At 25.6% G+C, this 10,505-nt stretch overlaps 1 protein-coding gene and 1 long non-coding RNA gene across 4 annotated transcripts in view; one reads left to right on the top strand and one right to left on the bottom strand.

The window, feature by feature from the left end:
• Positions 1–1,937: 1,937 nt before the first annotated feature.
• Positions 1,938–9,376, bottom strand: LOC122857432 (polycomb group protein Pc-like). Of its 3 annotated transcripts, none has more exons than XM_044159607.1 (5): positions 9,047–9,376; positions 6,482–6,952; positions 5,903–6,070; positions 5,417–5,821; positions 1,938–5,331 (listed from the first exon to the last, which is right to left on the bottom strand). In XM_044159607.1, exons 2-5 carry the CDS (start codon positions 6,539–6,541, stop codon positions 4,648–4,650), a joined length of 1,317 nt encoding a protein of 438 aa, XP_044015542.1. In that variant the 5' UTR covers positions 6,542–6,952; positions 9,047–9,376; the 3' UTR covers positions 1,938–4,647. The 3 variants fall into 3 exon arrangements, with proteins under 3 accessions (XP_044015542.1, XP_044015540.1, XP_044015539.1); XM_044159605.1 differs by having other exon boundaries at positions 5,417–5,827; positions 9,047–9,370; XM_044159604.1 differs by lacking the exon at positions 9,047–9,376 and adding an exon at positions 7,607–8,042 and having other exon boundaries at positions 5,417–5,827.
• Positions 7,182–10,505, top strand: part of LOC122857433 — a 66,298-nt gene continuing 62,974 nt past the window's right edge. The window contains exon 1 of the long non-coding RNA XR_006374194.1: positions 7,182–7,326. This is a non-coding gene — a long non-coding RNA (uncharacterized LOC122857433). The remainder of the gene's footprint in view (positions 7,327–10,505) is intronic.

The following is a 10,505-nucleotide window of genomic DNA, read 5'->3' as shown; positions in this document are numbered from 1 at the left end:
ATTTTGGCATAGTGAAATATTTAATCGCTCCATTGTAGACATTAGCATAAGAAATAATACCAACTAAAATATTTTCTGTAGTATTATAAGCTTTTGTTGATTGTTTAAAAAAAAAAGCCATGAATTGCATCATCATAAATATAATTTTATTGAACAATAACGTCACTGTAAAACACTTGTATAACTTTAATTTCTATAATTTTCACATTGAGTGTTGAGTGAACAATTATTTATCTCGGGAAAAGAAGATGACTGATTATCATTAAAGGATTATTAGAAAATATTTTTATCATTGTTATATAAATTTAATTCTAAAAAAATTATAAATCAATCATGTCATTTAATGCCTCATATGTTAATTCACCATCATGACTATTTATATATAATATTATTAATCTCTTCTCTTGCTTTATCTTGAATTTCAAAATGTTTAAACTTTTTTATTATAAACATATATACATATTAATAAAAATGAAAAAAAAATACAAATAAATATTATGATAAATCTATTTTTATTTCATCATTTTTCTTTTAAAAGTTAATGAAAGTCGAATATTATTTTGAGACAATGAACTGAAATTTTAACATTATGAAAATAACAACGAAATATAGTCATTTGTATTGGTTAATTAAGAAACAGGTGATATAAAACTTATCCGATTACATTTCGTCGAAACCTAGACAAATTAAAATTTCGATAAATCTATTTTTATTATATATCAATAGAAATATTATTTATGAAGATAATTAAAGTCAAATGTGATTTTGAGCCGATGGACTTTGATCATTTTTAAAAAACACGTGATAGAAATTCTACCATCACGTTTCATCAAAACTTAAGCAAATATACCCCACTTTGTTTGATTAAAATCACTAGATTTAATGCGTAACATATAAAAAAAATGTCAAATAATTGAAGGTCTGGATAAAGTGAAGTAAAACGTTGTGCGAGTAGAGCTCCATATTTGAATGAAAAACTATAATTACGAATCAACAGAAAAAATGTCACTTGAGATTATAAATAATATTAATACTTGATAAATATCAAATAACTGATTTAATTAAAAATTATTTAAATAATAATTTGTGCAAAACACAACGTTAAAACACGTTGTGTATGATGACTTGCATTTGTGAAAAGTATATGTTGTCATTTAGAGATTTTATCAGGCACGAGTGATTTTATTCGAGCTGCCGTCATTCAAGTTTCAGTTGCTTTTAAGTATTTTCGTTGTGACATTTTTCAATGACTTTATTTTCATAAGATATATGTGAGACACCTTTTTCATTATTTTTAGAATGTTGATACCTGAATCAGCACACAAGTGGTGGTATTACGCAGTTGAAAAAAAAAAAATCTAAAATGTAAATGTTGAGTAAAAAGTTTTTTAAATGATGAATCAACTTTTTCTTAAATGTTACTTGGATATTTTTTTAAATTTATGATTTTTCATGTTTAAAAAATAAAATATTCAAGATAAATCTTAAAAATAACATCTCAAAAATATACTAGTACTGTTTTTAAATGTATTCAATAAAAAAGAATACAATTCATTGTCATATGATTTTTTTCAACTTCAATGTAGACGAAATATTTACTCCAAAATATAAATAATAATAAAATAATAACATACCTTGTTAATGAATATTTATCTTATATTGTTTATCATATTTATTAAAAAAAAAAAAAAAAAAAAAAAAACATAATTTACTATAAATTTTAAAGATGTAAATATTTTATATTCATATCAATTACAAAACGCGTTAGCGTTCACACTTTATGAATTAAATAAAAAAATACTTATAATTAAAAATAAATATATAATTAAATTAAATTAAATAAAACACTAAATAAAAAAAATTATATTTTAAGATTATGATTTTATTGAAGAAATCTGTGCCAGACAGAACTAAAATTACTGTTGGATTTTGGTACTACCGGAATTCTTTACATAACTTTTATATATATGTCGATTTATCAATGCAACTTTTTAGTCATTGCATTAATTTCAATTGTCACACTTGTTTGTTTTTCATGGTCATTTTTTTTTTATTCAACTATGACAATGAAACATAATATATAAGTACAGAAAAACAAACAATAATTGAAGGTACGCGTACAGTCTATTCTCGAAATGAAGAAAAAAAAAAAACAAAATTGTTGTAATTATATCTAACGAATTACCTACACGTATTATTATTTTTAATTTTTTGTTTTTCTTCAATTTTTTCACATTTTAAATGAGAAATAATTCTTGTTTTGTTTTTTAAATTAAAAACTATATTTACAATTGTTGTTTTTTATCAATAAAAAAAAAAAAAAAAAGCATAACAATTAAAAAATTATAATAGTAAACAAATTCATCGACCCAGTACAGTATATTTAGTATTTTTCTTTCAATTTTTTTGTTTTTTTTTTTTTTTTTTTGTCAAAAGACTTAGGAAAATTTATTTTAGTAGTATTTACATTTTTTACAATGGGAATTATTTTCAATGTACAATTATACATTACAACGAAAAATCGTTATTTAATTTATAAATCTGAATTTTTCAAGGGCAGATTAAATTATTATTTTTTTTTATATTTAAAAATTGATTATATTTTACTTTGTTTTTATTTAGATTTAAAATTTACAACAAAAATAATTTTGTCTTATTATTTTGTTTATTTGAAAAAATAATTTTCAATAAATAAAATAACTATTAATTGAAAATTAAATTCCATATTTTTTATAGTTAAAAATTGATGTTTTGTTTTATTCATTTTTCAGATAAACATAAAGATTTGAATCTAAATTGTTTATAACTAAACAGCGATATTCAAAAATATGATCTTTGGTTCGTTCGAATAGACTTATTTTATTTTTTGTTAATGTTATTAATTTGCATTACGAACCTTAAAATAAAACATTGATTCTTAAAAAGAATAAATCAAAGTTTTTTTTTAATGTACCCTTATTTTGTTTTCTACCATTTTTTAGTTTACTGGTTTTATATGATTTTTTTTTTCATTTTTAAAATTAATAACATTTACTCGGAATAATAAACATTAATACTATCCATATTATACAAAAAAAACCTAAAAAGTGTACAATATTTATTATAATAATAATAAATAAGATGCATATATTCTTGTTTTTAATTTTTGATCATATTATTTTATCTCATCCCTTTGTTAATTTATTTAGTTATTAACTTTTTTTTTACACTACGTTTATATTCAACTATATCACGGATTTACTGGTTCTGAATGTACACCGTGTCTTACACTGAGTGTAAATTTTTGTTTCTTTTTTGTTTTTATATCATTTTAACTAGGGTTTTTTTTTTTTTTTTTGTCTAATTTATGTATCAAAAGAAAAAAAAGTATTTATATTGAAAATTTTTACGTTTTTTTTTTTTTAATATATAAATAGAGTTGACAATTAGTACTTGGTATTTCTTAACAATTTGGTCGTTGTATTTTTACCATTTTTATTCATTCAAGATATGCACTGTTTGACTCAATATTTATCGGACTAATTAATACTCAATTAACAATGTTAAAAATAGAAAAAAAAACCTATATTGTTAATATAAATGATAATTAGAAGAATGTAATTAAAATTGGAGTAAAAAAATTATTACAACTCGTTAAACATAACGAAAAAAAAAAATTATTGGCGTGCTTCGGATAACAGTTTTTTTTTTTTTTTTTTGTATTTGGAAACCAAATTTGAGACACGCAGCAGTCGCATCATAAAACTTTAACAATTAATTAAAATAATCGACTGAAAAAATATATATAACTCATCACTTAAATATATTTAAAAAGAAAAAAATATATATATAATTTAATAAACAACTTTTTTTCTAATTTGAAAATTACAACTAATTGAATAATAATTTTTTGACTTTTTAAAAAATAAAAACATTTTTTATGAGATTTTTAAATGTGCAATTTGATTTTTAAATTCATTATGAACTTAAAATAATAATTCTTTTCAAAATAATCAATTAAAAGTTATATTAACAATGAAATAATATTGTCAATATTATCCAGGTATAAAAATAAAAATTATTATAATTTTATTTTAATAATTTATCAAAGCTGTGATTGTAAAATTCATATACAATTTTTGCTTATTTTTACTTTTCAATTGAGAAAATAAAATAAAATTATATTTATAAAATATAATACAATTGATTTAGTATTAAAAATAAGAAATAAATAAATAAATCATCAACAATTTATATACCTGGATATTATCAAGATACTTTTCATATTAACAAACGGATTAAACAATACTTGTGTATGTTATTTTGAGAAAAACGAAAAAAATATGAAAAATAAAAATTTTTATAATATATCTGACAACAGTTTAAAATGACAACATATTCATGCAAATAATTAAAAATTTGTTGTCAAAAATTGAAGTTAATTTTGATCAGTGTGTGAAAATAATTTATATTTACAATTAAGATATTTCACAGTCAAAATCTGTCACTATTTCAGTCGCTGTTACAAACAAAAAAAAATAATTGTCCAATTTCATTGTATACTAGCAATTTTGGTTTTTAAATATTTTAAATAGTGACAAAAACGCCATTGTTATTAATTAATTAGTATTAATATTATGATATATTAATATATTTTTATTTATCTATTTAATATATACCAGCAATTTTAGATTCTCTTTCACGAAAAAATCCTTTTTCAGTCTTACATTCTCTGATTGTTACTGTTTTAAGATTAACAGTAACATCAGTAATGAAAACTTGATCAGCAACTGGATTTCTTGCATGCCAATAATCAGTACCAGGACTACTTAAAGGACTAAAAGCATCAACTTTTATCAATTCTGGTTGTTTTATAATTGATGGACTATTGTTATTTTTTCTATCATTAATATTGTTATTATTATTATGACCATTTATAATTGGCGTTAACCTATTATTATTTGTGTATGTATCTGTTGGATTTGGTGATTTGTGTCCATTTGTATTAGTAACATTACCATTTGTTGTTGTTGTTGCTGTTGTTGTAGATGTAGTTGTAGTTGTTGTGGCTGAAATTGTTGTTGTTTTATTATTATCCAATTTATCATGTTGTTTTTTATTATTATTATTCGTATGAACAATTGATGTATCTAATTGTGATGGTGGTGTTGATGGTGGTCTTGGTAATGATGGCGGTGGACCATGTGGTACATCAGCCTCTTGACGTTTTTTATCTTGTATTGTTGGTGCTGGAGTTGTTGGTACAACTGGTGATGGTTCATCTGGTGTTGATTTAACTGTTGATGATGATGATGATGACGTTGATGGTCTTCTACCATTGACTTTGTGATTCTAATAATAAAATTTAATAATTTTAACACTGTTTTATAATTATATGATAAATAAGTATAATAATAAATTATAATAATTTACTTACATGATAAGATGGTGATGTTGAATTTCTTTTGATTGGTAATAATCTTGGTAATTTACTTGGTGGTGGACTACCACCACCGCTACTTGGACTTGTTGTTATTGTAACACCAATTTTACCAGACTTACTTAATACTTCAGCTTTTCTTTTAGTACCAGCTGGTTCACGTCTTGGTATTAATGGTATATCAACACTACTATTTGATGAATCAGAATCAATACTTAATGCTGATGCTGATAATTCTTGTGGTGTTGGTGATTCATTTTCATCCAATGAACTTTGTAATGTATCATCATCAACAACTGATGTTAATCTTGCTGCTGATGTACTACCTGTTTCATCTTGACTATCTTCACCAACACGTTCATCACCACCTGGTTCTTCTTCAACTACCAAATTTGCCAATACCTGTTCCTAATCATAAGTATTATGTTTACAAATATTCATCAATATATGTCTAACATATTTAAGTTTTATAAAGTTACTTACATTGTATCTTGTATCTCGTCTTCTTGGTCTTCTTGTTACAACATCACTTCCTCTCAGGCTTTCTTCATACAACTCAATTAATCTTCCATCCAAAATATTTTCTTCTGGCTCCCATGTGTTGTATTTTTTACTCCATCCTTTCCATTTGACAAAGTATTCAACTTTTCCCTGAGGGAAGAAAAAAAAATATGAATTATACCCAGAAAAATATGGTAAATGTTGGGACAAAAAAAAAAAATATCTATTTCATTAATTTTTAAATTTACAAAATAATAAATTACTCCAATCGATAAAAATATAAAATATTAATTATTTTTAATTTTAAAAATCTTTTCAAGTCACTAATAAAATAATAAAAAATTTATCAGGAGGTATGATTAAATTCTCTGTTCTCCTGATTGTTCGAATAAATCAGTGGGGAGAATGGGCGGTCAGGGCTTCAGGAGGAGGTAGTATAAAACATGAAAATATCACATTCAACTAACAATGTAAAAATAAAACAATAAAAAAAATATTATTTTTCTTCTTCTTGAAAGTGGCGTCACATATGGCAATATTATGAATTATAATTACACTTACCCGCCTTTCCCTCTTCTTCATAATCCGTTCAGCGGCATAAACTCTGTCTCCCAATTCCATTTTTTTTTTTTTTACTTTTTATTATTAGTAAAAATCCAATTTCAATATTTTATTAAAAAAAACCAACCACTTTTAATGAAACTTGATTTTTTTTTTTATTCATTTATGAATATCACTGTTAATTATTTACACATAGTTTTCACATTTATTTAATATAAAAAAAATATATATATTTTAAATAATATTCCACCATATGTAAATTGTATTAATTATAGTTTTCACATTTATTAACTCGCGTAATCCTTGGGTACAATTATCGGCACAAGTTCACTTAATATATGTTAATGTTTGTATATTATTGAGTAATACAAAAAAACGTTAACATTATCACACACTTAATCCTTTTATTGACACAATTAATCCATCAATGTATCCGTGTTTTGTTGTAATTATCAAAAACTCATTCAACATCTGAAATAAAAAATAAAAAATTATTACTCATTATAAATAAAAATAATGAAATTTGTGATATTTTTTTTATGGTTATTAATGATTATTTATTTTCTTTAACTATCTATTTATATAATTATAACAATAATAGTTTATTTATATAAAAAAAAAAAATACGTTATATTCAACAATCAAAAATGTTTTTTGACATGTCAATATATTTTTTGATCATTATTTTTTTGGATCAATGTTTTTAGAATGAGTTGGCAAACCAGTACAACCGGCAAGCACGATCAACTACATATAGAGTATAGACACGCACGTTCTCTTATTTGTGAAAAAAATAATAATAATAGTTTTAAATTAAAATACATCAATATAAGAAATTATTGAAGGTTCGTAGTAAAAATTATTATACATTATTATTTAAAAAATATATTTAATATTTATTTTAATATATATTATTGATAAAAAATGACAAGTATCAACTTTCACCACCCCTTCGTCGAAACAAAAAAGTCTTAAAACAACAATTCAATTTTATTTGACACTATTTTGTTTTTTAATCGTCTATAATCAATTTTATATATTGAAAAAAATATAAATAAATTATTTATCTCTATTATTATTATGTTTTTTTTAACTATTTACTCCCAAATTTTATTATCATCATACTTGTTTGTGCTGCACCCTTGCGGATATTTATGCATTAAATTTACATCGTGACGTCAGCATCTGCCGCGACATATACCCTCGTTAGGAGTAAACACCAAAAATGGCGGTTTGATTTTGCGCACAGTAATGTTTTTTAATAATAATATATAAATAAATGAAAATTATTTATTAATAAAATTAAATAAATTAACACGTATTTTAAATACAATAATAACTGTTAAATACACTTGTTAAAAAAAATTTAAATTCAAAATATAATCCAACTGTCAATTTAACAATACAAATTATAAATATTTATATTTACACTATAAACAAATCAAAATTATTTTTTATTTTATAAACCCACGTTATAAAGTTATGTAATTTTATTTACATAATAATTTTTAATGTTGAAAATTTTGGTACTCTTTTTTTTTTTTTTTTTTTGTTAAAAAAAAAAAAGTTCTTAAAAAGTTTGTCACAGATATTAGATGAAATTTATTCACCGGATTACGGCAGACTGATATTCGGTTGTTCGCAAACTGTCGTTCTCCCCCTGTTTGTAAGTTCGGGTGGTCTCGTACATGAACCGAAGTTTGAATTTTAGAAGAAGGGATAGTCTCGTGATATGTGGTAGGAGGAAAGCTAGGTATATGTATTGCGTGGCAGTGGTCGAGATTGAGGGTGGGGAGGTGGCTAAAAACCGTAGTAGGGAGAATAGAAAAAAATTAAAAAAAACCCAAGTTGGTTATATGCTACGTGTGGAATAGGGTGAAAAGGGAGACAGATGAAAAGCCGTCACAGGGGGGAAGCGAACTGGCGCTATATAATAAAGTAGAAATAGAGCGAGAGAGTTGAATAATTGTGTATACCAGTGTATGTGTGTGTGCGTGTATATTGCAAAGATGGAAATTCAACCGTTGGTTAGAGTGAGATAAAATAATTTAGTGTATAGGCCACCCTAACTGTCCCCCTTGTTTGTATGTGTGTGTGTGTGTGAGTTACCGCGCGCCACTGCTGCTGGCTTCTGCTTGCTGTTGTTGGCAAGTTTCATGCAATGTTGTCACGTTTACTAACTATAATATCCACTATATTTAAAATATAAATTCTATTAAATTTATTATTATTTTATATTATTATTATTAATTTATTTTTATGTATTTAATTGTTTTTGTTTTTTAGAATTTTATGTTTAATTGTTTATGGTTTATAATAATTTGTGAATTTTAATTCTCAAAGTGGTGGTAATACTGGCAACACCGGTTGTAGGGATATACTCGAGTCTATACAACTGTGAGTCTGCGACGGCTGTCACATACACTCGCACACTCGATTGAGTACACTCGGGTTTTATCAGAGAAAGAAAGACAAAAAAAAAAAAAAAACTGACGGTATTTTTTATTTTTACTATTATTATTTTCTTACTTTTATTATGAATTGCAGTTATAAATTTTGACTTACCTAGCATAACTCCAGAGTACTGCTAATCCAAATAATGTTACTCCAAAATGTAAATAATAAATAAATATATTTTTATTTATTTATTTTTTTTTTTTTCAACTGTTTTTGAAACGGTACCGAGTCCTCGTAATACACGTAATCCAATTTTGTTTTTTTCACAAATATCAAAAAATTGCATTAACTCCGTTTTTCAAAGTAAATTTTATTAAAAATTTTTTTTTTTTAGAAAAAAAAAAAAATAAAAAAAAATAAATAAAATTAAACACGGTTTCCACGATTAAAATTGAAAACGCGTGCAACCTCGTTGGATCCCGAGCAAAGAGTGCCTGTTTTACAGGCAAACGCGGGGAATCAACAAGGGAAATACAAAAAGAGAGTAAGAAAATACGTATTATGCAAAAGAAAGACAAAGCAAGAAACAGTTCTCCCGCTATTCCTGTACGGCTGGCATAAATAGTTGACGCGACGGGGACAGAAAAAAAAAAAAATAAAAAAATCAAGGTAGTGAGGTCGAGGTTCAACAATTTAAGTTTTCATTGGTCAAAATAAGGTGGGGTGCGCAACAATCTAACCCCACTACTAGAATACAAACCAATGAGAATACATGTCCTGCCTACCAGCTGTTTGCCCCTCTGTATTAAATTAAATAGGCGTGTTAACCTATACAATCTGACGCTGAAAACTCAATTCCTTCTACAATGTTTGACTCTCCCCCTTTCGTAACATTTCTTGGCGCAACGAGTATTACCACGTATTGGCGACAGCCTGAGGGTCATATTTTTCACATGTGTTAAACAAAGATAAATATTATAAAAAAAGATAAAAGATATTTTTAGTAATCACAAAAATAAGGGGAAAATACTAACTTCCTTTTTGTTACCCCTCTTTATCCCCACTTTATGAGTAGTAATATCCTGACTGCGACGATGCCGCTTCTTTACCACGCTACGCAATACTATCTCTCTTTCTCTTTCAGCTCTCTTTATTCATTTTTCTTCTCTTTTTTACTCTTCTTCACCACCGCTGTTGTTGCCGCCGCCGTACCGCTCTTTTCCTCTTTGTACAGAAAGCAATTCTTTGTCCCCCGCAGCTTCGTTACTTCACTGCCGCACTTCAACTTTTCCCCTCTTGTCTCTCCCCCTGCCCGCTACTTCCATACCCTTCACCGTACTCCCTCCCCCTGTAATGTGCACATCGAGGTCTTTTACCAACGCTACGAAATCGTATGAAAGGCTTCTCTCAACGTTTTTATGTATAAAAAAACTCGACTATCTTCGCATGTAATTTTATTTTCTCTCTCTCTTCTCTTTCCCTGTCTTTCTTTTCCTTTCTGTGATCTGTCTTAAAAATATTTGGTCCCGCTGTGGGGCCCTCCTTTTACGTTTTTTTATTATTATTCTCCTTCTTCTTTTTTTTTATTTTTTGTTCGTTGACACAAGCACAGTGCTGGTCTGCTTGG

Source organism: Aphidius gifuensis, linkage group LG5 (assembly GCF_014905175.1).
Source record: "Aphidius gifuensis isolate YNYX2018 linkage group LG5, ASM1490517v1, whole genome shotgun sequence".
Taxonomy (NCBI): Eukaryota; Metazoa; Arthropoda; class Insecta; order Hymenoptera; family Braconidae; genus Aphidius; species Aphidius gifuensis.
The sequence above is the reverse complement of the archived record's forward strand: the minus strand, read 5'-3'. Positions and strand labels throughout refer to the sequence as shown.